Source organism: Vollenhovia emeryi, unplaced genomic scaffold (assembly GCF_000949405.1).
Source record: "Vollenhovia emeryi isolate VEMERY1.0 unplaced genomic scaffold, V.emery_V1.0 DF939131.1, whole genome shotgun sequence".
In the NCBI taxonomy this organism is placed as follows: Eukaryota; Metazoa; Arthropoda; class Insecta; order Hymenoptera; family Formicidae; genus Vollenhovia; species Vollenhovia emeryi.
In genome coordinates, this window is record NW_011967235.1 from 180449 (window position 1) to 207272 (window position 26824).

Sequence of the window (26824 nt, forward strand, 5' to 3'; positions counted from 1 at the left end):
CGGTGTTACTGGATAATCGAGACACTTTCTTTCGAAGAAATTTGAAATGTATAAAAGAATTATGAATTAATTGCTCATTGCATCGATCTGCAGTACCGCATACTCCAATGATTCGTATTTGCATTTCTGAATTAATCGAAAAAATCACAATCTTATTACAATATAAGCAATGTTACACGCCTCTGAAAAATGGCATCCTCATACCACGCTTAATTCGTTTCGCGTGTTACGCCGCTCCTGCCTTTATTCTTAATTAAGCGTAAGAATAAAATATATAATATATTTATTTATTCTGTTAGGTCAAATTTTAGGTCAAACTGAAAGCATAAGCATCTTCTTTGTACCGATAAGACATGAACACGTATAAATAAACAAAGATAAAATTATAATCATGTATTATAATAATGTCTCAAATATCGTCATTATAGACATATAGACAATCATCGAATAGTTTGTTATATTAACACACCCGTAAACATTATCTTAAACTTATTACATTTGCCGTCCAAGGAAACTCCATCGTAAAGATGATACAATTCTCAGTCATTTCTATCATTCACTTTTACTGTCCGGATGCGGCACAGCGTTCCATAAGGGATGGGTCCCGTCACCTCTTTTCATCGTAATGGTCTTGACGTACTCCTCTGACGGTTGTTTGAGATCATACGCCCATCCGATTTTCGTGAAGAATTCGATGAATTTTGTGTTCATGTGATTGGCGTACGGTGCCTCAGCAGCCTTGTAGTCCCACGGAAAGACATGATGATAATTATGCCATCCTTCGCCGCCCGATAGAGCATTGACCCACATATTCTCTGTTGGTTTTATGTTCCTGCCGTTAAAATAAATGGGGCAAAATTAGTCGTAGATGACGCAGAAAAGTGAAAGCTCTGATATTTCTTTCGATCAAATTTATTATACATCTATACGAATAATTATGAATAATTTGGATTTTAATTATCTGCTTACGCATCGTATGGCTTTGAGCCCCAGGTATGAGCCACACTATTGACGCTCCATACGGAATGTAAAACGCAAACATAACGAATAACCTGCGACGCGACGGCTTTAGACCAAGTCTCATTCCATCCATACACAGGCACCATTACCGGAAGCAGGTAGGCGAAGATCAATCGGAGTATCACAAAATATCTGCAAAATATCATAAATTAATTACGGCATGCAATTTTTTATATTATATTCTTATGCAATTTGTCGTTTATTTTGCGAAAGGATCTGCGCAAAAGAAAAGACTTTCTAAACGAAAGCTGTAGCGAGACATTGAAATGATAGATGCATATTTTCAAGTTGAATCAAACAAGTGTAAATAAATTTCCTCTTATTTCCTTTTGCCTTTTCCAACTAATTAAAATTATTTCGCATATTTAATTACTCACTCTCTGCATGAAAACCTACTTGATACTGAATACGACGATAGGCTCGGCCAATATATCGCTCATATCGACTTGACGACCTCTTCGGATCACCTCCGGATGTTTCTTCATCATCAGCCAACCAACATGGGAGAAAAAGAATCCTCGGCTACTGTTATGCGGGTCTGCGTCCGTATCCGTATACTTGTGGTGCACCCGATGATCTCGCACCCAATCGTAAAGGTTGTTCTGAAAGAAGGTAACTGTAAAGAAAAGTTCTTCCGTCTTGCAATGCACGAAACTAATTATAAGCGTTCGTCTACCATGCCGCCTGCAGCGTAGAAAATGACTAGTATAAGTTGAAGCGGCCATTTTGCCTTGTAAGATCGGTGGGTCCATAAACGATGAGCACCGGCGGTGATGCCTAACGCTCCTGTCCAAGAGACAGCGAATGCTTGAAACAAAAAAGCGGATGCAATTAAACATTGTTCAAAATATTCATAAAATCATATATGTATAATAATTTAACTATTTCTCGCAAACGTCTTGTAAGTGACATCTATTATTTACATAATCGACCTATTATATATAATACTTTATTTTAAATTATATAATATTGGTTTGTATTAACTGAGAAACAAGAGACTTTCGGAAAAAAAGGTAGGGTATAAAAATCAAAATTTCTTTACTCAACTATTATCAAATTTGCTGTTAATTTTGACATTTCTCAAAGTGATTCACAGAGTGGTGATTGAATTATGATGGTTTTTTGTAACTATCATGACTTTTAACAATCCGCGATGACTTATGACGAAATCAATATTGTAGAAATAAGGAGTCTTAAATAGCAGTTTCTTGATGCTACGCTTCTATTGCGTGCTCTCTTCAATCGTGTAAGCCCAATCGATTGGATGTCAATCAACCATATTCGTTTCAGAAATGGTTAATACTAGAATTACCAAAGCGGTTAAAGTGTCATGTTTGATATTTTTAAATAAATATTACTCATTTCTTAAACATCTTAATTTCTGAATTGTTTTCTGACTTTTATTGAAATATACAAATGATTAAGTTTATAAACTTGTTTCCCCTCTTTTTTTTTGCTAAGATTTCTATGACCTTTCAGTAGGAATTGGTCAGAATTAATCTTTGATAGTTCTAGTGTTAAAAACGACTTTGACATTTTTTATAAGACTTTAATTGCATTGCTATATTTAAGACATTTATTCCTGTAAAATAATTATTAAAAAATGATTAACTCCTTAGCAGACTAAATTTTACTTTTTTGTTATACAGTTTTTTATCGAGATATCAAAGAAACAGATTATAAAACCAAAAAAAATTTTCAAGAATACTTACTCCAAGCGGTCGTCTTCCAATTTGCGAAAAAATTAAAAGTAAAACAGGCATATATGAAGTAGAGATGGAGAAGACATAAAAATGTGATATTAAGCCATTTCAACTCCATTTTGAACCAGCCTTCTCTCTTTGTATAAATTTTAGTCCTATTCTTATCGTCTGTCTTCATCTTCATAATAGCTCAAGTTTCTTCCTTTCGATTATCTTTCTCCGTAAATACTTTTGGATCTGCGCATAAAATATTTAATGCCGCCTTTGTGTTCGTATTGCTGAATCGAGGTCCCAAAATTCAGTTTTATGCTACCAACAAATAGCAGGCTATTATCTTCTCTTTTCAAATCAATTGAACATTAAACTTGTCGCTTACACTACATAAGAAATGACACATTGTAATACTTAATCGGACACTGCATAAAAAATAATTCATTTTTCAATATTCTTATTTCTTCTTACATGTACTTTACACAAACTGCGGGAATAAAGATTTATCCATATTTATAATATAGCTGGTATCTTTACATAATTGATTATCGTAACAATTATCCATAAAGCAATTACTGAAGCAATTATCGTTATCGGAATAAGTAACTATAAAATATCATTCGCAAGTAGAATTCTATTTTTAAAAGGACAAGACTCAAATATCGATGTAAATGCTTTTCACTGATGCGCTTACGATAACAATATTTCGCACCAAATATATAATTGTTATATATTTATATATAATTTACGCAGTTTAAATGAACACACACGAGTCTTTTAAGAAAGTTGTATCGATTCGTAAATTATTTTTAATTTGCTGTAGAAAGAAGACACTCGTACCGTTTTTACATTTCTTGGTAGCACTTAATCACGTATTCGAATCATGACAACTGAATCGGTTTGTCAGATTACGATGTAAGCACTTTTATAAATTGTACTGTGTCAGCACATTGTTTAATTAGAAACGTAAGCTCACATTCGTTGTGTAAGTCTGTGTTAATTGGCACAAGTGGCATTATGATTATTGTACAATGTTCCAAAATGATTATTTGTCCCTTATTAATACTGTTATATTAGTAATATAACAGAGACAATTAGATTTTTTAATCAAGCATTTTATGCCACGCAGTGCAGCAAAATTATTGTGGAAAATTTATAGCATAAGATAGATTATATATACGTATATAATAGTTGATTTACCTTCAAATCGATTTATTCGCCAATCAGAAATTTAAAAAACAAATGTAAATTTAATGTTATTATATAATGTTTTTAGACATAATTTTCCGCTAAAGATAAGATAAAAGAAAATGCGACGTTATTTATACATTAACTGATTTATATGTAGATTTTATATTATGTAGAAAGGAATTTTTATTTTTTCATATGCATTTTAAAGTTAACTTTACTACCGTACGAAGACACAATATTATATAATAATAGAGCTGACTTTCCAATTTCAGTATGTTTTAACTCGGGTTTTGAGTTGTCTTTTTATTTATATCACATATTTCACAAAAGATTTTATAAACAACATGAGTATAAGACATCTTGTCGAGTTGGTTCCTTGCGATTTTAATAAATTTTTTAAATAAGTACGCAAAAATATTTTACTGTAGTTTTTCCTTTTCGTTAGTGAGCTATACAACTTTTGTTGTACTTTCGTTTTGGCTATTATCTTTTTCCCCAATGAGACCACTGTCAATGCCAAATAGCCGTCTATAATTTGAACGACTAATTTGTTCTGGTACAAGAGGGTTCGCCCTGATTGTTATCTTAGGGGATTACACGAATCGATATGTCTTTCCAAAAGAAATTAACTTTCAGTACGTGATCAACCGTCTGAGCGTCAACGCACGAATTATGTATTAGATAAATGTAAAAAAAATTATTTATAAAAATGTAGTTGAAAAGTGTCAATTTTAATGTTATATAGCATAATTGATTCCCAATTACACACACTCGTGTACAATCAAGTCTAATTTCAAGAATACAGAAGTTACGCATCTTAATTGAAAACTAAAAAAAATTAGAAAGTAAGTGTGTGAACTGGATTAGTACGTGTTCCACAGTTATTTCTTGTCTAAAATATATTATGTATATGTATACACATACGCGCGCCCGCGTGCAATAATGCTGGATTATTGGACGTGTCGGATGATCTAAGGATCGGATTAGCAAGGTTATACTGTATTTGTAAATTTATTATAATTATAAGTTATAATAAGATTAATATATTTGCAGATTTATTAATATAGAAAGGAGAAAGAAAATACTTTGACTTATAATATTTATCAATAATATATTGACAAAAATTTTATTTCTTTAAATTTTTATAGACAATAGATAATTTTCTAGAGAATCATTATATGTATAATACAATACGTTTAACTATACATTTAGGCTATAGATTTAAAAATTATTTGGATCATAAGTTTGTTTCTCATTAGCTTTTAAAATTAGTAACTATTTTTTATAAACCTTGTACTTATAAATATTTGTTATATTCATTTGGATACTTTTTATATTAATATTTTTAATTGTTTTCCTTTGTAGAATGTATTTTTTGTTTTCTCAATCACCGATTGATTTTCTTCCATCGATTCGAAAAGCCATATGTATAATATCTCTCTAAGATTAATCCATATCTTTACATCACTTATACAGTGTAGGTTTATATATTTTTTGTGACATGCGGTGTTCACAACGACGTAGAAAAGGTTAATATAAATTGCGCATTTTGCCACCTAGATTAATTGTTACGGATGTGATCACGTTCGTACAATAAGAAATATATTTACATCACTGAATTGAGCTACATTACGTGAAAAAGAGTATTTAAAAATATGTGAAAAATTGCAAGAACACACATTGTACGTAAATACCCACTTCACGGGCATATTTGAAAAATAAAAGAAATGGCAAAGAAACCATGGCACACAAACACGAGCAGCAAGATAACCGCTTGAAATATAAACGGCAAAAACATGAAACTGACAATTTCTTTCTTTTTTTTTTACTTTTTCCCATCGCCATAGCTGTTAACGTCAAGCTTTCTTGCTCTTCGCCGTCAAACATTTACTGTGCTGTCGTCGTTCGTACCCTGACGTGACATTCGAACAATGAATTAAGGATTTGACGAGCTTCAACAAAGGCTGGCATTTCACGATAGCTATACGTAATACTTACACTCTTGGAATCACTTGTTATCAGTAGTAAATTAACCAGCAATACAACTCAGTTAAAATTGTCTGAATACATTGTAACATAGAGATTCGGACCAATAGTTAATCGTGATTAATCTTCTTTTTTTCACTTGTCAAACCTAACGCTTTGACAAAGTACTCCCGTTTATCTCTCGATTTCATAAAATAATATTCTTATCAACTTTTCAGATTTATGTAATGTCGCCAATTATGCGCAGAATCAAAGTTAATGCCGGAGAAGCAAAATTAATACTGGTTATGTTAATGGCGGTTCAAGTCGCCAAACCTTGCGTTTTCACGTCGCCCTTAACGTTACAATTGCTATTGGAATACGCGGAATGGAGATCTTGGGATCAAGTGGTGCTCTTCGATAATGTCAGCCCGTTGAGTGAGTCTTTTTCAGTTTGTTAGTCAAATCGAAAGGAAGAAAAGCGATCAGCTGCAAATTTGCCTTACCAAATTTATTCTTATTTATAGCGAGCGCGAAGCAAATGTAGTAAAATATCCTTTTTATTTCGCAAATTAATATACTTTCTAGTTTCGCTAATGTGCACGTAACAAAAAGGAAAGTTTCAACCTGAAAAGTTGATTTAGAAAAGCTACTTTTAAAGAAAACATTTATAAAAGAAATTCTTTTATGAAATTGATATGGTTATTTTTAAAAGAATTTGCAATTGAAAGAAAAATAGAGCTTGAATTACGTTGGCTAATTAAGATAATGCATTAGCTTTAAATTAAGTTGCAAATTAATGCAGATTGCGTCCTTAATTACGCTCGGCCATTGATCCAATGCTTCAGTGAAAAAGGCATCAGTGTGTCTTTACAATCGGCAACGAATCCAAATATACCGGATGCTCTTACAATTCGAACTCATCGTGTCGGCTCGATCGTGTTCTTGGACGGACTCAATCTGACTTCATCTGACAATATTATCCAAGTGGTATGAACTATGTCTGAAAAAGGAAAAAGTGTAAATTGAAATCTGTTTAAAGAGTATGTTCTGTAAAAATGCTCTGTAACGCTGTATCTCTATAAGCTATGTAGCACAATAGAGCAAGAGAGAAAAAGCGACGAGCGAAAAGAAGAAAGAGCTAAAGAGCTAAAGAGCTAAAGAGCTACAGAGCTACAGAGCTACAGAGTATATAATTACAAATATTTTAATGTACTTTTCATTTTAAATATATTTAATCTTCTAAATACCGTAAGAGGACATCGCGTGTTACGTTAGCAAAGAAATGTCTCGCGGGAATAATTCCCATTTGCCTGATATTCATGGTAGACTTCAGCAACGACGCATAGACTAAGAAAATAATTCAATAGAAATATTAGATCGCATCTTTGCTTTGTCATTCTACAAAATTAATTCCAACAAAAAAATTTTCTTCTTCATTACAGTAATTGCTTCGCGTATAGCAATTAATGATCGCGTGCGAATGCGATAATCACTTCGTTATCTTTTATTCAACTAGATACACAGTTGTGATACGCAATTTTTCTGCAAAAAGATCAACCGCAAATTTTCTGAAAAGTAATGCGATTTCTTCCGCGCCACACGGAGTGATTTCCTCTAGCATACTCGCATGATAAGAGAGCGAATATTTCAATAGGCCTCCCAGAAATTTTTGTTCAACTATTACATCTCCTGGCTTATGGTGACCACAAGGAGAAACGATTCCACCATCGACACCGTTCTTCGAGATCTAAATATCGGCATCGATAGTGACGTGGTCGTGGCTACCTCGCCATTACCGAATGACGCTGTTGCTTGGATGTATGCTCAGAAATACCGAGACAAGTAAGTTGCAAGTTTTCGCATTCTCGCGTATACATATAATAAAAAGTATACTACTACTCTAATAATCCTCAAATTTGCTGTAAATGACAGAAGTAAGATTTGTTGAAACATTAGTAAAATAAGATGTTTGTTCTTTATGTTGCATCGCACTTATAAAAGAACTGCTTATCTTAACACGCGTAAAGTTTCTATTTGAATAATCCTATTTATGTGAACTGATAGAAACAATATAGTCTCTTATTTTAAACAGTGAAGAAGTGGAGATATAAAATGAAGATATAAAAATGAAGAGTTGGCAAATAAACTGAAGAAATAAAAATATTTGTTGAACCTTTTGTATTTTCTTTCATTTTCACGAAATCGCTACACGATACGCTAGAACGATACTACTAGAACGATATCAAACGAGTCTTTCTTTTTATCACAGGATATGCAGATCTCTTCGACGATATGGGGATCGCTTCGAGTTCACGGGGCCACCGGAGCGACGCACCGTCGAGAACGCGACGAGCAATTTGAGCTATGTCACTGAGGAGAATCGCACGGTGTCGTTCTACTTGATGCACACTTACAAAATACGTCATTCCGACAATACGAGTCTAATTGTCCGATATCTCGGTTTCTGGAATCCGGAGTCTCATACCCTGAAGCTGCCGATGAGCGTGAAGCTCAGAAGCGATTTCAATGGCCTTCCTATTGTCTTTGGAGTGTTGAACGGAACCAGCGACGGGCAGACCGACGTTACCGAATCAGAAGCTACCGCCAACGATCTCGCACCGCTTTTGGACTTTGCTACCATTGTTACAAATAGCGTGAACGCTAGGTGAACGGTCACTCGGTCGTATTAAAACGCGTATAGTTTTTCAATTTCTTAATTATATTCCGGATATATAATACATTACGTCTAAACCTTTACAAAAGAACTTTGAAATCAAATAAGTCTATCTGTTTAAGGCAGGTTTTGTTAATCTTCGAGATAATTACCGTGCAAATTAAACGTTTCAAAATAATTAAATGTAGAATAATTGAAATTTGAAACAAAAGATATTTTTACATAGAATAAAACAATTGTGTATTACAGGGTAATGCAAAATCCGGAATAAATATAATTTATTTTGAACTTTTGCAGCATTGAGCTCGTACCGCACGAAAAACTCGGTACATTAACTAACAAAGTATGGAGCCATCTCCTTGGCGATGTCGTGACCGGCGCCGTCGATATTGGTTTAGGATATGTAACGGCGAACGACGAGGAACGTTGGACGGAGATGACGTTTAGTCATCCTTTGATACGATACATGTCGGTAAAAGTTTTCAAAATTACATTCAAAGAAGTCAAAATTAATAGACGGAACAATATACAATCCGATTGTCATGTACTTAATATATTCTTAATTTATTTCCATTTCCGTATGCAAATATATTCCGCCATTTATTATGGGGAAATTTTTAATTCATCCATTATCACTCCGTATAAGTCATATCGTTAAATCAGCGTTAATTAACATAGATTATGAGGTCATAGAGCTTGTTTTAAATATAAATATCACCTAAACATTTATGTATACACTTTATGTTATTTAAAAGAATGCAAAGGCAATATTGCAGAAATTTGGAATCTATCTTTTGAAATTGACCCAGATAGCGAGAATATACTCGAGCAATTTATGGAACTAAAATGCCAGCGACTAATGTTAGGAAGATGAATTCATTGTTTGAGTGATTTCAAGACAGCATAATGTTAACTTATCCGTCGTATTTTAAGTACACAGCTAAAAAAAGAACGTCTCGAGTGGACATACTATTAACAAAGAGTTAGCGTACATTATTTTCAATGTTTTCACGGACATAAACATGTTATATCTATTCTGGCCAAGCACTTCCCAGCGAGAAATGACTCGTCGATCGATGTCGAAACGACATCGACATCGTCAAATTGCTAGCAAACAACAGCACAACAGACGACATAGATGCATAGCAAAAGTTATGTTAGCAATATGAAAGCAACTCGTTCGCACACTGGCTATCTGGGAATATATACACCCGGGAAAAAATGAAAATATCTCATTATATATGTCTCAATCATGTAGTATCTAATTATATCTAATTCTAAAATCATCAAATCTTCAGAGATCTGATACTTTTCTTGGGTACTCGAAGTTATGTCTATTGAGATCTAATTAAATGTCTTAATGGAACATTTAATTAGATTTAGTTAGATCTCAATAGATGACCTCGAACATTCGAGAAAAGTGTCAACTCTCTGAAGATCTGCTGAACTTTAAAATTGCGTCTCATGAGATATAATTAGATGTTACATGATTGAGACATATATGAGATTTTTCATTTTTTTTTCCTGGCATTTTTGGTCTAAGTAGTGTAAAATGGAGCGTGGTTAAATGCAGATAATCAAAATGTTTAACAAAGCGTACAAAATTTCATTTACAGTTTCATAAATACAATATTTCTTAGATATTTCTTGACGAGGAATAGCATTACGTAATTAATGGAGGACGTTTCAAAACTATTTTGTATAAGATGTAGGTTTTCTGTTACATAATCATAAAATAATATTTAACGCAGGAGAAATATTTATTACCATCCATTGGAGACCGGCACGATGAGGGATATTTTTTTACAACCGTTCGACAATCGATTGCTCGGTTGCGTCGCGGGGACATATCTCATCATGTTAATCGCAATGGCGACGGTTATTTACGCCGCTAAAACATTGTTGCATGATGAGGATGAAAAACACGTCGGAATCGGGGAATCTGCACTTTGGTGCTTGAGTATCATGTGCATGCAAGGTTATCTTTTTCTTTCATCATAAAATACGTTATTATAGGCAATGGTTTATCATTTTGCATTTTTCTCCAAGACACAATTGTCTACACGCTAATCCAGATGATACGTAATAATACACGACGTACCGTACGTAAAATTTATCGCTAATCAAACGATTGGACTTTCTAGGATCACCCTGGATGCCGCAAAGCCCGTCTGGGAAGACTCTGTTGTTGTTCAGTTTAATATTCTCCCTCGTCATGTACAACGCTTATGCCGGCTTCATCACGTCCATATTGTCGGTGCAGGCCACTGGAATCAAATCGATCACGGATCTCCTCTTTAATAACTTCAAGCTAGGATACAGTGCCGCCGATGATACATACATAAGGGTACTATCAATTACTATTATTTCATATTATTTTCATTATAACGTTTTGCCCCGTTAATATTTTACACCGCTAAACAAAGCCACGCGACATTTAAGAGACATCTCCATGAAGACACTTAAAACGCTTGAAAAACTGCTCCTTTCGAGTATTTTTTTTTTTTACAAAATTATGTTTTTCGGAGAGGCCTGTAATTATTTTAGACGCAGTAGCACTGTCATCTTTCAGAATGCAAACGACAGCAATCTCCGTCAGTTGTATATAAAGGCGTTCAACAATCGCGAGTCCCGCCTGGAGACGAGGACCGGCCTCATGAAAGCCGTCAAAGGACGATACGGATTCTTCGTCAGCGCGACACTCGCACGGCGAGCCCTTCGAACGACCTTCATACAGGAACGATGCACCTTGAAAGAGTTGCTGCTTCCGCAAACGCTTACAGTCGTCGGTCTTCCCATGGCCAAAAGCTGCCCGTACAGGAAGATAATTAATCTCAAGTATGCAAAGTTGTCTTTACATCTGTCGTGCACCTGGCGCCGAAAATTAAAGATGACACTCAACTAATTTTTACAGCAAATTTCAAAATTTTTTAATATATTTTCCTCCAGTATAATCTGTAACTTAAATGTAATTCATTTATTATTTTTAAAATAAGACCATAAATTGAAAAGTTAACGAGAAAACTTTGACTTTCGAGTTGTATTTTTCCTTCAGTTTTAGTATCAAGGTCAATGCGTTATGTTTGATAAGAATATAATTTTCTTCCAAACTACGGATACTTATTAATCATAAATTGTTTTTTTTTCGTAATGGAACGTCACGTGTCAATAATGTCCTCATTACGGTACAAATTCTCTTAAGTGCTCTTTTAAATTGTTTTATTAAGTAGTTTAAATTATTTTAAATAAAGAAGAGCAACAAGTCTTATTTTATTGATAACGCAAACACACGTGCCATTTATTCTTAAGTATTGTGTGTTTTTATCGGAAACAATTTTTGGTATACAACCTCTTCGACAAAATTCAATCGTCGCCGACAGCTGTCTTGCAGCACGAAATCAGCCAAACGAGAGAACCAATCAGCATCGCGGAAAAGCGACAATGAACTTTCCATGCCTTTTTTAATATAAAAAAATGTATTCTGTTTGCAGTATATTGCGGATATACGAACGCGGCGTCCTGGACAAGATACAGGAACGGATGCTGCCGACGATGCCGCGGTGTGCGTCGTCGGCGGCTTTCAACAGCGCGAGACTCGCCGACGTCTACTCTGCCTTCTTCATCCTGGTGGCGGGTTTGGTTATCGCGATTTCCATCGGCATCTTCGAAAGGATATGGAACAAACGGAGGCAGATGCGGGAAACTGTCGTGCGCGGTATGCGCAGGCACAATCTAATACCGCATCTCCACTTCCATCATCATCACGACGGTGGTCGCGATCGTCTCAACGCCCGTCATCCTCAGCTTCGCGTCGCTGCCCCGACCGGGAAATTACGCGGTTACGATCCCGCTTGCCTGACCATGCTGCAGAATCACGCTCGTCAAGTGCAGTCGTTCGTCGGTTTGCAAGTACGCGACGTTTCTCCCGAGAAACCGGGGGGTCCCGCTCTGGAGCCGCGTTTGCAGGTACGGCGGAGATCGGCAGGTCCCAAGAGAGCGATCTGCTCCTCCTTCGCGGGCTTGCCCAAGAAGATGAGATCGACCGAGAGAATCCCGCCGACCTCAAACGCGGAAAACATCCGAGTCTTTCCGTTCCGCAATTGAAACGTCACTCTGCCGTCCCGGAGTTTTCCTTTAATGTGATACTAGCCTCGCTAATTAGTCGTAAAACTATCTTACAAGGTGCATTATGCAGTCTCACAGGCTGTAAAATTAGTATGACAAATGCTTCGCTTTTATTCCAGTCGTAGCTACAAAATCATTATCAAATATACACGGAAAAAAACATTTAGCTGCTGTAGCTAAAACTTAGTAAAATATGGACAGCTAATATTTTTAGTTGAGACAGCAAACCGTTTGCTGTCGTAGCAAAATATTGAGCTATCACAACTAAAAATATTAGCTGTCCATATTTTACTAAGTTTTAGCTACAGCAGCTAAATGTTTTTTTCCGTGTAGCATGTTAAATGTGCGTATAATATTGCTTTAGATAATATTTTTATAAAATCATATGCGTAATTAAAAATACGTAAATGGTCACCTAAAATTATTATACATATTCGGCTAGAAGCTTCACGCGAGCACCAAAAGTCTTTGTAGGTACTTGTCGCCTGTACACAATGTCTATGCCTCTACAGTCTCGCAAACTGCTAATCTCGTTTCTGCGGCAAACACAGGGATTCCCTTCTTCAAATTATGCAATTAAATTTGATGTGAGCCTGAGAAATAAAAGATGAAAATATGAAAGGAGTAAATCTCGAATCGAGAAATATACCTGCAGAGGATGTCTTCTAGATTGGGAAGGTGCTCGTCATCCTCGCACCACTCCTTCCAGGTTCTGTATAATTGCAGCTCTTGTATCTCATCGAGATAGTCGTGACACGTATTTCTCAAACTACGACGTACTCATAATTAATGCCGTAAATCGAGATCGACAGAATAAAGAATTAATGACTTATTCTCTAAATAAAACTACTTGGTTGACTCTTTCAGCCTTTCATATAATAATTTAAATCGTTTTTTTTAGAAAGCTAAGTATAACGGAAGCTTTTTTTTCCATAAAGATCTCACCTTTTCTCCCACAGTCCATCGGCGGACGAGGAAATGAGCTTGTCACCCGGTAACGAGTCGGAGATAAATCTTTTACCATCAATGTCTCGCAAACCGTAGCTGTAAGAATCACGATTGCTGCATCAGTGAGAAAGCGCGCACGCTGTATTAAATTACGTAGCGAGGAAAGGAAAGGTTTACTGGCGAAAAGAATGGTCGCAGATGGTCCTTAAAAGAAGTACGACCTCCGTTTTGTTTAGCCAGTCATCAGGCGCCATCATATCGTGAATCTCCAACAGAGTGTGATTAATCTACGAGAAGATTATGAGGGATTCCCAGTGAACACCAAGCACTACATTTATGTTACAAGTTCTCACTCAACAATGTAAATGCAATATACCCAGCGAGAACTGACTCGTCGATCGATGCCGAAACGATGTCGAATTGATGTCGAATCGACATCCTTTCGACGAATCAACTTTCACTGGGTAACACTTATGTCATATTACATTTACATCGTTGAGTATGAAATTGTAACGTAAATGCGATATAATTGATGCTCGGTGTTCACTGGGTTACGACAAATACATTTTAGCAGAAAACATGGACGCGCGTGCGCGCTCGCGTGTAGTGTGGGTGTAAAATAATAGATTTATGTTTTAAACATTGATCTGTTATAATAGATTTAAAAGAAAACGAGATAATTTAGATTAACGAGGCTCTGCGAACCTCCTCGGCGACGGCCACGCACATGCCGCATCTTACGCACGCGGAGGACAGATCCACGTGCAACGCGCCGCATGCATCTGCAACGCAGGTGCCGTACGGGATCATTCGCACTACTCCAAAGCTGGACGATCTGCAGTCGCAATGGGGATCGACGGTGACATTCGAGTCCGTCAGAGGGTTGTAGCGGACGGTGGTGGCACATGCACATTCGTCGTCGTTTCGATGAACGCGCGTTCCGCCGCGTTTGCCGAAGCTGCAGCCACTCGAGGTGAGCGCGAATGACAGCAGGATCAGCAGCGTCGCTTCCAAGGACATTGTCCCGGCTCCGTCATGTCGTCTCCGAGGAGACGAGTACGGCTCTGAATCGGAAGGAACAGTTAACGCGCTACGAACGAGATAACGAAGCGAGAGAACGAGTTCTAAATCGTTTCGAAGTAATTGGCAATTTTTAAATCAACTTCCGACACGACGCACATATCGAGGAACTTCCGAGGACAGATGAAGCACGAAAACATTAATTTTTCGATAAAAAAAGATACACGCGTATGAAATTTCTGCATGCAAAAAATTTAAAAATAATATCGTCGGAGTTGTTTCGCAAACGAAAAATAAAGATATTCAGTAGCTGCTCGAAATAAAAAAGCACACTGGCAGCAGATTGCTTTGAATTTATGCGCAATAAAGTTTTAATTCTGCGCAGCGTCGATAGAGCGTCGATAGAAGTGAAAGAAATCTTACAAATAAATCTTTTTTGTGTTAAGAAATAGAGGACAAGAGAGAGAGAGAGAGAGAGAGAGAGAGAGAGAGAGAGAGAGAGAGAGAGAGAGAGAGAGATTTATATCATCGATTTTAAAATCAATACTCCATGGACTTAGTATATCAAGACAGACATATCTCGCATCAAGTAGAAGCATCCTCGACCACCTCAATGGGCAGTACATAAAGGACAGAAGAAGTTTAAACAAGTTTTGAACAAACGAACATTGGAGATAGTCGACGTTGATCGCAGTTTCAACATTTATAATCTCTACGGTGATTTGTCGCGACGACGACGCGACACGACGAACCGCCGCGTGCGGTTGCGATTCGTTTAAAACGCGACGTCTACTTCAAATTATGCGCGATATTCGTCGCGACAAATCACCGTAGAAATTAACGATATGATTTGACATCCATTTTTCTCTTGCCATCCACTTTTAGCTCAATATCAATGATTACTCCCGTTACGAAAAATCAACAACACTCTTGTGTTACCGACATTTCATGCATGCGGCACGGGACACAACTCTCTGGGGCTCGATTCTTGAATGTATATTCTGCTCTTACAGAAAAGTTGCAAGTTGATTGGCTATTCGAATGGCTTTGACCAATCGACTTTCAACTTTTCTGTCGGAGCAGAATTTTCGTATACGTTTCTTCTTCGAATGAATTCAAGAATCGAGCCCCTGGTGTTATTGAGCTTTTAGATGACTCGACGCGCGCGCGGCAGTGTTTAAAAAATGCACTAGAGCCGCGGGAGCAGTGCAGCCAAGCGCGGTCGCCAAGCTCACCGAAGCGAATCCCCCGTGCGTCCACGGTGCGCGCACGCGCGTGGCATCCTCGAGGACCTCGAGAGACTCCGCCAGGAAGATCGTTCGACAACGATGCTGGCACGGCGATTTCTACGCGGGAGGCAGCTGTGGCACGCCTCGTGCGTCTGCACGCCGGTCCGGCACACACAGAGCCAGCAGGTCAGCCAGGATGCGCTGGACACGGTTAACCTCGAAATGCGGCTGCCGGCCGCCTTCAAGAAGCATCCGCAGCGGCAGCCGTTCGCCAAGAATCTGTTCCTCGCCTCGTTCGACCACGAGTTCATGTATTATCCCGAGCCGCAGACCAAGGACCGGCATCGGCGCTTCTCCGAGTGGTTGCAGCCCATCGAGAAGTACATGTCGGAGTGCCTGGAGGATCCGGCGCGGACGTTGCGCAAGGACGAGGTTCTCGCTCGCCTCAGGGAGCTGGGCGTCTTTCGAGCGTGCGTGGCCGAGAAGTACCTCGGCCTGGACCTCAACCGCACGGAGTCGGCCAGGCTGGTGGAGGTGCTCAGCTGCCTGCCCTGGCTCGGCTGCTACATGGTCAAGAATCACATCGTGCCGGTGCACCTCATCTCCACGCTGGCCACGGACGAGGTGAAGGCCAGGTATCTGCCGAGGATAGCGAGCGGCGAGCTCGTGCCGACGGTGTGCTTCACCGAGCCCGGCAACGGGCTCAACACGCTCAACGTCAGCAGCACGGCCGAGCCGTCGGACTTGGACTGGACGTTGAACGGCGAGAAGACATTCGTGGCCAACGGCCACGACGCCAATCTGTTTCTCGTTTTCGCGCACAGCGGCCATTCCCACGCGATCAGCATCGAGAACACGATGCTGTCTATATTTCTGGTGGAGCGAGAATTCGGCGGCGTCACGAGCAAGGACGTCAAGCGCCTGGTCGGGCTGCGGGACAGTCCTGTCTGTACGGTGACTTTCGGGAGCACGAAAGTGCCGAAGGAGAACCTCCTGGGTGAGGTGAGGTCCGGTACGGGCGTACTGATAGACATGCTCGCGCCCGGGAACAGGCACCTCGCCGCGCAAGCGGTCGGCACGCTCAAGACCTTCACCAAGACGCTGACGAAGCATGTGTTGCGGCGGAAGCACATGGACAGAAATATGCACGAGTACGAGAGCGTGAAAGAGGTGATAGGCAAGGTGGCGAGCACCCTGTACGGCATGGAGAGCATGCTGTACTATACCACTGGTATGATGGACACGTTCGACAATCAGGACTGCACGCTCGAGAAGGCCATGGTGGAGGCGTACTGCACGAGCGAGTGCGTCGCGCGCATCTACGAGGGGCTGCAGCTGATCGGCGCGTACAGTTACCTGAGGGAGGAGCCCTACATACGGACCTTCGAGGACGCGCTGTCGTACACCCTCTTCGACGGCTGTCCCCTCGACGCCAACGCATACGTAGCTCTGCTCGGTCTGCAGCACACCGGCAAGAATCTGAGCAAGCACATATTCAAGCTGCGAAATCCGTTCAACTTTCCCGAATACATAGCCAAGTGGACCTTGGGTAAGGAGTACCGGCTGCAGCTGAGGGTAGCCGAGCACCTGCACCCGTCCCTGGCGTGCGGCAGCAAGGAGCTGGAGAAGTGCATCACCAACCTGCAGAAGGTCTCGGTGCTGTTGCTGGAACGCCACGGCGCGGACGTGCCGGAACGACAGATGGAGCTGCGCCGACTCGGCGAACTGGCGACGAGAACGTTCGCGCTGATCACCGTCCTCTCGCGCGCCTCCCGGGCGTACTGCATCGGCGTGAGAGATCACGACTACGACCGGAACATGGCCGACAGTTTCGCGATTCTCTCCATAGACAGGGTGCGGATTCTCGCCGACGAGATCGTCGAGGGAGAGTGGAACAACGGCGACGATTGCAACAAGACTGTCGCCCAACTTATGTACGAGAAAAAGGACTTTTTTGCCGAGCACCCGCTAAACCGAACGTACTAGATGTTCGGTGGATTTAGTTTACTCTATACATAGTGCGTACACGATGGAAAAAGAGAGAGACAAAGTTAGCGAAAGCGCGTTTGCTTGATGCGATCAATGTATTTAAATCGCATAAGCGATCTCTGTGTGCGGCGCTCGCAAGCCGCGCGCGTTTCGCGTCTAGAAGATATTGATATACCTGTAAATTTTCAACCGAATTACCGGTTTTTTTAAAATAATGTAAGATAGTAAGTGTGAGCTGTAAAAAATGTATAATATAGCTGAACTCGTCTCAAGAACAAGGAATACACGTTGTTTTCCACCGAGGTTTCTGTATTTATACGTCAGTAGCAATTGTACAGTCGTTACACTGTACTTATGTACTAAAGATCAAGATGGAAAGTAAAATAAACGCTCTTACTTAGATTCTCTTCTATCGGACGATTCCTAAAATCTGCTTTTCAATTGCGAATCGCACGTCGCTTAATGTAGCTCGAGATACATGCCTGTAACGCCTTTACTATTTATCGACCATCGCTCGCTACATAGGACTTTTTGATGTGTACACGAAGAGGTGGACGGTATTTCTCTACAGACGTAACACGACTAGTCGTTCTAGACTCGTAAATATGAAATTCTATGTATGTAGGATCACTGGAAGAACCTTGGCTTTTCACTCGTATAACTTTCCTTATTGGTACTTAACAGCTATAGTCTCTCGGCTTGAACAACGACATGCTCCTCCCGATATGAATCAGTCGCCGACCAACAGCTTCTGACGCAGGTGTATATCAAGACGGTGCCGAACTCGATCTGGAAATTCCGCTCGCTTCTCGGATTCAGTATTAATTTTGGTATGATCGTCGGTAAAACTTGCAGCTCGAAGATCATCTCGTCGCCGCAATGCCGACATTTCCCGATACAGCCGCTCAGCGGATATAACAGCAACGGTGCAGAATTATCCCTCGAATAGCTGAATAGTAAAATTCTATATACAATTATAGAATAAACGGAAAAGAAATAAATATACGAGGTCTGACCTGGCTCCCTGCGACTTCTGGCTGTTTCCCAAATTGAAAAATCCTCTTAAGGGATGAAGATTTGACGACGCGGAGGAAATAAAAAGGAACGAAGCGGCTGTTGGCTATTTCGAAAGCTGAAGGAGTGTTTCCGAAAGTGGGAGGATCGCTGGAAGAAGGTTGTAGCTTTCGAAGGGGACATCGTCGCCATTGATCAGATTTAGCTCTTTCTCTTGCTGCAGCACAAGGTCTGGCACTTTCCGGACAGACCTCGTATACGAATAAACGTCGCTAAAGATTTTACCGTAACAGCTGTCCAGGATTCCTCTGTATTCTGCAAAGGAAGTTGTGAAACATCTCGTCGCCGTGTTTAGGAATGCTCTTCTCGTACTTCTCCACGTCCGTTTCGATAGTTTTAGGATTGCCCGAGTCCGGCGTGAACTTGGTCGACGCGTCCGGATTGCTGTGCTGATATTCGACCAGCAAGTCTCGAACGTGCTGGGACACGTCCGTGCTGTAATCCTCCTCGTCGACCGAGAGGAATACCTCGACGAACGAACATTTGGTCTCCGCGTTTGTGATTTGCAACGGCAACGGAGTGACCTCGTGCAGTAAACTAACTAAATCACATTGCGGCCGCGTCGGAGTGTCGATGCACACGACCTCGCTCTCGTCCCCGTCGATCTCCGCCGAGGCTTGGGGAGAATCCAAACGACCCACGGCACCGCCGCTGACCGGGGAGTCTACGCTGGCTGGACTGAAACGTTTGAGGAAGAAAAATAAGATACATAGATCCAGAGTATGGATATACTTGTTACTTTTACAAGTTACTTTTCTTGGTAACGTACTGGCAACGACGTTACTTTTTATATTTCGGACCTGGTTATAAAATATAACACTGCAATTTCTTACATTTAATCTTCAGGCATCGATTGATATTCATAATCTATTATTATGAGTTGTTATATTTAAGATAGGTTTAAAATTGCGTTAAAAAGTTGAACGAAAAATTGAGAGTACAATAAAAAAACTAGCTATATTTGTACTTTTCATAGAAGTCAAAATTTTATATCCACATTTTGAGCGTTTTCAAATTTATCTTCTTAAATTTTTCATGGTTTTGCAACTTTAAAATAAAAAATTGTTCTAATATTTTTATTAGTGGAAAAACTTAAAAATAGATAACATCAAACTTGACTGACCTTGTCTGGCAATTTTTACGTATTAGGACTCGCTACGTTTCGACCGTGAATGACTTTTAGAGAGACTTTTCGACATAGACTTTTAGAGAGCGCACAAACCTATTTGCATTCGGATCGTCCACGCGCAGCACAGACAACTCTTCCCGTATATCCTGATCTATTTCTTTGTGCAGGGAAAAGTGGAATTGTAACGGATCGTTCTCCAGCATGTTATTCCCATTTTGTTCCGACGCATTGTCGTTCACATTGTCCCCCCAGTCGTCCGCGTCCGACAGCCAGGCCGTCGTAGATGGCACGTTAACGGAGTCCGGCACACTCGTCCTGGCCTCGTCCTCCAGATGCTGTATTCTCAAGCACGTCCAGCTCTCGTTCTGATTCCAGCAGTTCGAGTTGATGCACGCAAATATGTACAGTGTCCGATGGTACTTTGAGTTATCTAACGGAGCGTACAATTGGAGCGCCAGGAGCTGATACAAGCCGCAGAGTCTGCACTGCGGCGACGATAGTGTGTTCTTCCCATGACAATTCTGTAACACGAGCATACTTGGATTATTATATGCGCGATTATATACGCCGAGCAAAGTAGCCACACATACACACACAAGTCGAGTAATGTCGGCTGAAACGTCAGTGAAACTGTTTCAACTATAATTGACACTCGAGACGTGCATGTTAACCCAGATAGCACAGTGAATTCTTCAAGTTTCCTCCTTCTCTGAATTGTAATTTCTTGACGAATTCATAGAAGAATACAATAAGAATGATTGGGGAAGCTACGTGCACGAGAATGAACTTCCGAGTAATAGTTCGAGCCCAACAATCACAGCGCTCACATGTATCCTCATTTTACATTTCGACGCTGTCTCTTCTGACAACGATGACCCACTTAGTAATACTTGAAAAGGACCCAAAGTATAGGGTCGAAACGTTGTATCAATTTAAATAAAGCAACTAGCCAGTTGGGTTGACTACAAGTTCCCGTTACAATTCCGAGTAATACCTCAAGACGAATTAGTTGCGGCTGATTCCTCAAGAGTTCTTCAGATATTCAGTTTTCTAATATCCGCAGGTATTCTTTAAAATAAACTCTATAAACTTACGTTCACCCTTGTGCTACCTGGGAGGCGATATTTTTCCAATAGCCAAATATCCCGTGCATCATACAAAAGTGTTTCGTGTCCACATAAAAGTGTCTCGCTCTGTCCCGCCGAATGTTCGACGGGCGATCGCGGGTCGACCTAGTAAGAAAAAACATAGGCACCGCGCGAACGGGGGTGGGGGGTGAACGGCGATTCCCGCGAAGGCGAGTCCCTCGTCCCCTACTCACCGGATGCCCGCCGATCTTGTTCGTCGTGAAGTTGAGCAGGGACCGGTGCTTGTCGGCGACGTACTCGTCCTCGTACCCGAGATACACCCTCGTGCGATTGTCGCAAGCCATTTAAGTCATTCGGTCGTAGCTCTACATTGGAAGACCACGGATGCGGGGCGAGCAACACCTGTACTCTCCCCGTTTCGCTTCACGATCGGGACAGCTGACACGCATCAGTAACGCTCGACGCGTGCGCCTTCGTCGGCTCGCGCGTCTCCCCTATCGATTTTTTCGGGGCCGCCCGCCGGAGCAGTGGTCGGACAGCCGCCCGGAGTATTCTCGTTTCCACGCGAGAGACGCCGGCGAACGTTCACTCTCTGCCTCACCGCGTCCACGGAACACACACGCACGTGTCGCTCCTCTTGATGAGAAAAAATAAAAAGCGAGAACACCCGCTCGTCCCGGCTTTGCACCTCCTGTAGCTAGAGCGAAACGTGTATACGTCCGACTGACGGAGGTAGACAGAGAAGAGAGAAACGCAGTGCAGAAGGCGCAACTCTCAAATGGAATTCTATACTTGTATTTTACATTTATTCTTTAAAAGAGAAAAAAATAACAGATTTATAAACAAGTTTTGCAAAAGACGCGTTTATTCTCCCCCCCCCTCTCTCTCTAATAAAAAAAAAGGGTAAAGATGATAACATTAAATTAGTAGAAAACAGTATTCTTTATTTAACACATGATGTAAGAGAAATGGTAGCCTACCAGTACGTTTGCTTGTCGCTAAATATCATCTTTACTATTTTCTGACTGATCAGTCTCATGGTATGAGTAGGCACTGCGGACGTGTACAAAACGCAAAGTATATTGTCACCGTGTTTCACAGCATGGCATTTGTGATACTCGGAGCACAAGTACGTTTCCTTCGCCCCGATGAACTTGCAGGTACTCGCGGTCGCCCTCTCGTCGCCGCTCTCCTCGTGCTCGGCCGAGAGCGCGAACGTCTCGACCGCCTGATGATAGAACGTTCGCAAGATGTCCAATCTGTGCGAGCCCGTCGCGCGGTTTTTCGCGCACTGCGAGTTTCTGCCGAGCACGAATTTTTCCGTCTTGTAGTTCGCCAGTAGAAAGCTGAAATATTTGTACAACGTTATGGCCAAATGACAGGTGAATCGTGGAGAACAGACTCTCTTATCACGAGACACGGTAGCGTCTCGCGCCAAGTATAAGCGTAGCTAGAACTCGCGCGCGCGAGACCGACCGTGTAGTTTACGCGAGTACGCGAGTCGACAGGCCCGTCAGATTTTCGGATCTCAACAACGGCCGACCCGACGAACTTCAAACTGCGCACAATCGATAGCTTGGGTTTGATTTGCACAATAAAAGTGTTTTCATTTTTCTCCTGCGTGCCCCATGAGTGGAGATATTGCATTCCGATTACCCGAGTGTCTCGCTGTCCAACGAGATCGACGTAGGCAAGTTTCGCGGATAAGATTGTTCGATAGTGCACAGCGCGTCCATATTGCTCTTCCAGCACTGCACAGCGAATCTCTCGATTTCCGTTAGTTCTGGATTTGGCCCGCACAACGCCAGGACTTCCACGTGATTGATCAGAGTTACAGACACCAATCTGAAGGCTACCTAAACGGAATATTGTAAATTGAAATTGCACGTAATTATCCTCACGTTCCGTATGCTTTTAATTTCAGAAATTAATTGCCACATACATTCCTGTTTACACGAAATTTTTTTTAATTTATCCTGAAAATCATGTAATCGGGAGACAACATAGCCTTTCGAAGAATTTTGTGAGTTTTTTGGAAATTTTACCATACATTCTACTAGTAATTATACACTTTACTAGTAGAATGTATGGTAAAATTTCAAACAACCCTCATACAGTTCTGCAAAATGCCGTATGTTGTCCCACCACTGCACGATTTTCAGGGTGGATTTTAAGAGAACATTCTATCCGTGTAAAAATACGTACGTTTGGACTTTTGCGCGGTAAAAACACCGGAATGTCTCGCGTGGTGCAAACGATCTCCGAAGCGATCGCCGTTGTCAATAATTTTCTTTCCACAGAGTCCAGCGACCACCAGCCTTCCGTAGCAGCTGCCACGCAGCCGTGCACCAGAACGCACCCGTACATCGAGTCCAGGCACTCCATAAATCCCTCTAAACAGGTCTTGAACGCACATTTATTGAGTGTAGCGTGTAACTTGACGCCGCATCTACGCGAGAAACCTTCGGTACCTGAAGCAAATGACTCTCCGAAGAGATGATGCATTCCGTCATGTTAATCATATCGGTTTTCGCGGCGATCTTATCCCCCACGTTCAAGCAGTCCATTAATCTGTCGATAATAGGGCTGCAGAGACGCATGTCCTTCTTGAGCCTCTCTACGTTCTTCGTGTTCTTTATCTCGTCGATGCCGGCGAAGAGTACCATGGCGCCGAAGGTGGCGTCCAGAAACCTGTCCAGCACGTACTTCGTCACTCCGCTCGCGATCGCTATCAGTATGATGCACTGCTCGAACTCCTTCCACGCCACCGTCACGTCCGGCAGATCCGTGCTGAGCAGAGTGACGTCCTGCGACTTCAGGAACATGTGAACGCCATTGAGAGACGCGATCTTCGAGAACGTTATCTGCAAACAAAAAGTTTTCAGTCCTAAGACATCTGATTTCCGCGCAGCGAGGCGTCGGGTATTCTCGTGGGCGCGCTCAGACCCTCTATTCCCAACGTCTGTGAATTCTAACGAACCGTTAACTTTCGATTTCTGTCGGCTATCTGGTAGACAGTCAACAGACGTTGGAAATGGTGGCCCTAATGCCCGTTTCTACCAATGCAGATTAACTTTGATCTCGGTTAACTTACTTTTTATCTCTTTCTAGTTTTTAAAATCGGAAAAAAGATAAAAGGCAATTTAAACAGAGATCAAAGTTAATCTGCATTGATAAAAATGGTGTAAAATGTTTAAGATCCAGTTTCACCAACATTGTTTAACTTTAAGCTTAGCTTAATTCGTTCTATCTCTTTTCAAACGTTACTTTAGAAAGAGACAAACATGAGTTAAGCTAAGATTAAAGTGTTAAGTGACGTTTGGTGAGACCGGGCCTAACTTCTCGTGCGTTTACCATGTCGCTGTCTCCCTTCTGGCGCGAGAACAGGGGAATCCCTCCGGAGGAAGTTAGGCACATGACGTGCGCCGACATTCTTGCTCAGTGCTGGAATCCTGTAGTTTGACACTCGCAGCACTACTGTTACGTCTTGAAGCGCTTGAAAAATTATATAGAAACAAATTTAATATAAAGGCAAGTCCTCTATTATGAGATAGCAGGTTTTCAACACCCAAATTCAATCGCAAATCTATTTTCGCAACAATTGCACAATCTAACAATGAATTTTCCACTAAACAGATTTCGCCCCAAGGGCAATAAATTCATGGTGGGATCAACTGATGACGCCTGTTAATTTAAAAGAAACCCCGCTATCCCATATTAGGATTCTTTCTCATAACAGGAGGCTTTCCTCTACTGTTCAGATTGCACAAAGGTGAGCATAAGTTTATACAGAATTCCCAAGCAGAGCAAGAAGTCATGATGAAGTCCAAGTGACATCACAATGGCTATCAAAAGTTTATATCTTGATCATGGAAAGGTCAAAATATAAAGAAAATTGATTAAATTACATTTCTGAAAGTTAGAGATGCTGCTCGACATGGTTCGCGATAAACTTGAACTTTACTTTAAAAAATTACACATTTTCGCGAATTCGTAAAATATAATATTCGCGAGATTTCAATCATTTTGTACGCACGAGCGAGTTAACGAAAAGTCCAATTGCGCGTCATCAAAAGTGCCAGGTGATATCATCCTGACTTTCCAACGACGTTTCTGTACCCCTTGGGTTCGCTTTAAAGAATACCTGTGAAAACTGAATATCTGAACGATTCTTGAAGAATCAGTTGCAATCGACTCGCCTGCAAGTGTTCCTCAGACGTTCATTACGGCGCATGTAACTTCTCCGATCATCCCTCTATTCCTAAAATTACAAGAGAGAGAGCTTGAGGAATACTTTGCAAATTCACCGCGCTACCTGGGCCAGAAATCAATGCTCCGTACCTCGACTAATCGCGTGTAGGTGGTCCAACGCAAGATACTTTGTACGATCGATCGGTTACAACATTTTACAAACACCTTTTTACAGGCAAATTACAAGACCAGATTTGTACTTAGCGAGAAGTCTTGGTCAGTACGCAAAAAAAAATCGCGTGATAAACATTGTGAGAACTTTCCGAGCTCGACTTTGGCGAGAGGTAGATCTTTTCCATCGTGTGGAATTTTGAAAAGACGAGTGCCGAGCCTTCGACTACAGTTGGGTGTCGAGCGACTATCCGGCACGAGGATCAACTTTCTCTCCTTCTCGCCATTTCTCGAACGACTTCGTTAAGCTTATTCCGTTAAAACAAAATTACTCTCGAAGGCAGTTACTTGGCACAGACTTCCGTTTCGAAATCAGGACTCGAGTACTTTTATCAAGCTCTTTGACAGACAGTCGGGGTCTCCTCGTTGGCGGTCGCAAGAAACTTGCAACTGCCTTTCTCCCTCAACTAAGATCTTGCAAACAACCTCGTCCAGCCCCCAACGCACTCAAACCTCCCTCAGCGTTCCCCACGCTTCTTTCTAAAAAAAAATACATATTATATATACAGGGAACCAAGACTCGAAGGGGAGCAAATCGAAGAACTCAATCGAGCGAGGTAAAACGCAGGGGCGAAGCCTCGCGCGGCGTACTTTAATCAGTTTAATCCTTCCTCGCCGATAGCCGCGACGTACGAAAATAACTAGTGACGGGTGTCGCGCGTGCGGCCACGAACCGTCGCTTTCAGGTTCACGATTGGCCGAGTCGCTCCGCGCGGTTTCCGCTCTACCGGCGCTCCGTCCCAGACCACAGCCGGCGCAGCGCGAGCAGACTTCTGTATACTACAAGGGCTCGATTTTTGAATTTATTCGAAAGAGAAACGTACGCGAAAATTCTGCTCTCAGAAAAGTTGAAAGTCAATTGGTTAAAGACCATGCGAATAGCCAATCGACTTGCAACTTTTCTGTAAGAACAGAATTTTCGCATACGTTTCTCCTGCGAATGAATTCAAGAATCGAGCCCCTGGACTGCTACCATAGTACAATTAGTATGCCTACTCTCTGTCGGCCCTTTGATCTTTTCGGTTTCGATTACGTGGTATTCCGCCATGTTTTTGGTGTAAAATCCCGTCACACTGGGCGTTTTCCAGCAAAGACTACGTTTCCACCGAGGGTCAGAGTCGGGCTAGAGTCGGGTCAGAATCGGGTTAGGGTGAGCGTTTTTGCGGTGGAAACACCTAACCCCAACCCGATTCTGACCCAGTTTGGTGTTTCCACCGCAAAAACGCTCACCCCAACCCGATTCTGACCCGACT

General features: G+C 41.2%; 6 protein-coding genes across 14 annotated transcripts in view; 2 read left to right on the plus strand and 4 right to left on the minus strand.

Annotated features, from left to right (window-relative positions):
- Positions 1-268: 268 nt before the first annotated feature.
- Positions 269-3606, minus strand: LOC105568107 (acyl-CoA Delta(11) desaturase-like). 5 transcript variants are annotated; one of them, XM_012023507.1, is made up of 6 exons: positions 3555-3606; positions 2733-2960; positions 1697-1827; positions 1417-1622; positions 970-1152; positions 269-832 (listed from the first exon to the last, which is right to left on the minus strand). In XM_012023507.1, exons 2-6 carry the CDS (start codon positions 2905-2907, stop codon positions 553-555), a joined length of 975 nt encoding a protein of 324 aa, XP_011878897.1. In that variant the 5' UTR covers positions 2908-2960; positions 3555-3606; the 3' UTR covers positions 269-552. The 5 variants fall into 5 exon arrangements, with proteins under 5 accessions (XP_011878897.1, XP_011878894.1, XP_011878895.1 ...); XM_012023504.1 differs by having other exon boundaries at positions 2733-3032; XM_012023505.1 differs by lacking the exon at positions 3555-3606 and adding an exon at positions 3129-3198 and having other exon boundaries at positions 2733-3032.
- A 2512-nt stretch (positions 3607-6118) lies between these two features.
- Positions 6119-12856, plus strand: LOC105568108 (glutamate receptor ionotropic, delta-2-like). The gene is made up of 9 exons (XM_012023508.1): positions 6119-6308; positions 6676-6860; positions 7528-7715; positions 8143-8538; positions 8845-9015; positions 10299-10525; positions 10692-10894; positions 11120-11385; positions 12039-12856. Exons 1-9 carry the CDS (start codon positions 6119-6121, stop codon positions 12649-12651), a joined length of 2439 nt encoding a protein of 812 aa, XP_011878898.1. The 3' UTR covers positions 12652-12856.
- A 236-nt stretch (positions 12857-13092) lies between these two features.
- Positions 13093-14640, minus strand: LOC105568213. The gene is made up of 5 exons (XM_012023686.1): positions 14326-14640; positions 13798-13907; positions 13618-13716; positions 13322-13441; positions 13093-13208 (listed from the first exon to the last, which is right to left on the minus strand). Exons 1-5 carry the CDS (start codon positions 14638-14640, stop codon positions 13097-13099), a joined length of 756 nt encoding a protein of 251 aa, XP_011879076.1. The 3' UTR covers positions 13093-13096.
- Positions 14641-15877: 1237 nt separating this feature from the next.
- Positions 15878-18260, plus strand: LOC105568111 (acyl-CoA dehydrogenase family member 9, mitochondrial). Its single transcript, XM_012023510.1, has one exon. It carries the CDS (start codon positions 15969-15971, stop codon positions 17853-17855), a length of 1887 nt encoding a protein of 628 aa, XP_011878900.1. The 5' UTR covers positions 15878-15968; the 3' UTR covers positions 17856-18260.
- Positions 18150-21837, minus strand: LOC105568110 (programmed cell death protein 2-like). Its single transcript, XM_012023509.1, has 4 exons — positions 21383-21837; positions 20155-20582; positions 19158-19610; positions 18150-18807 (listed from the first exon to the last, which is right to left on the minus strand). The coding sequence occupies exons 1-4, from the start codon at positions 21491-21493 to the stop codon at positions 18543-18545; spliced, it is 1257 nt and encodes a 418-aa protein (XP_011878899.1). The 5' UTR covers positions 21494-21837; the 3' UTR covers positions 18150-18542.
- Positions 21838-22072: 235 nt separating this feature from the next.
- LOC105568113 (protein fuzzy homolog) overlaps positions 22073-26824 on the minus strand; it is a 6751-nt gene continuing 1999 nt past the window's right edge. Inside the window, exons 2-9 of one of the 5 annotated variants that reach the window (XM_012023514.1) lie at positions 26163-26351; positions 25491-26051; positions 25294-25410; positions 24504-24644; positions 23621-24013; positions 23355-23552; positions 22806-23005; positions 22073-22495 (exon numbers count right to left, since the gene is read on the minus strand). In XM_012023514.1, the coding sequence (XP_011878904.1) occupies positions 22126-22495; positions 22806-23005; positions 23355-23552; positions 23621-24013; positions 24504-24581 (1239 nt within the window). In that variant the 5' untranslated portion in view covers positions 24582-24644; positions 25294-25410; positions 25491-26051; positions 26163-26351 and the 3' untranslated portion in view covers positions 22073-22125. The other 4 variants (XM_012023515.1, XM_012023513.1, XM_012023516.1 and 1 more) reach the window with 4 other exon arrangements.

What these genes read in the sequence shown, in the direction of transcription:
- LOC105568107 (XM_012023507.1), bottom strand. Translation starts at nt 2,907, where the DNA reads ATGAAGATGAAGACAGACGATAAGAATAGGACTAAAATTTATACAAAG. An exon ending in TTGGAAGACGACCGCTTGGA is followed by an intron (nt 1,828 to 2,732) that starts GTAAGTATTCTT and finishes TTTTGTTTCAAG; the next exon opens with CATTCGCTGTCTCTTGGACA. An exon ending in GGCTCAAAGCCATACGATGC is followed by an intron (nt 833 to 969) that starts GTAAGCAGATAA and finishes TTTTAACGGCAG; the next exon opens with GAACATAAAACCAACAGAGA.
- LOC105568111 (XM_012023510.1), top strand. Translation starts at nt 15,969, where the DNA reads ATGCTGGCACGGCGATTTCTACGCGGGAGGCAGCTGTGGCACGCCTCG.
- LOC105568108 (XM_012023508.1), top strand. Translation starts at nt 6,119, where the DNA reads ATGTCGCCAATTATGCGCAGAATCAAAGTTAATGCCGGAGAAGCAAAA. An exon ending in ACAAATAGCGTGAACGCTAG is followed by an intron (nt 8,539 to 8,844) that starts GTGAACGGTCAC and finishes GAACTTTTGCAG; the next exon opens with CATTGAGCTCGTACCGCACG. An exon ending in AGGAAGATAATTAATCTCAA is followed by an intron (nt 11,386 to 12,038) that starts GTATGCAAAGTT and finishes TTCTGTTTGCAG; the next exon opens with TATATTGCGGATATACGAAC.
- LOC105568213 (XM_012023686.1), bottom strand. Translation starts at nt 14,640, where the DNA reads ATGTCCTTGGAAGCGACGCTGCTGATCCTGCTGTCATTCGCGCTCACC. An exon ending in GCGTGGCCGTCGCCGAGGAG is followed by an intron (nt 13,908 to 14,325) that starts GTTCGCAGAGCC and finishes ATCTTCTCGTAG; the next exon opens with ATTAATCACACTCTGTTGGA. An exon ending in GATGGACTGTGGGAGAAAAG is followed by an intron (nt 13,442 to 13,617) that starts GTGAGATCTTTA and finishes AGTACGTCGTAG; the next exon opens with TTTGAGAAATACGTGTCACG.
- LOC105568110 (XM_012023509.1), bottom strand. Translation starts at nt 21,493, where the DNA reads ATGGCTTGCGACAATCGCACGAGGGTGTATCTCGGGTACGAGGACGAG. An exon ending in ACAAGATCGGCGGGCATCCG is followed by an intron (nt 20,583 to 21,382) that starts GTGAGTAGGGGA and finishes CTCGTGTTACAG; the next exon opens with AATTGTCATGGGAAGAACAC. An exon ending in AATCCTGGACAGCTGTTACG is followed by an intron (nt 18,808 to 19,157) that starts GTAAAATCTTTA and finishes TTTACTATTCAG; the next exon opens with CTATTCGAGGGATAATTCTG.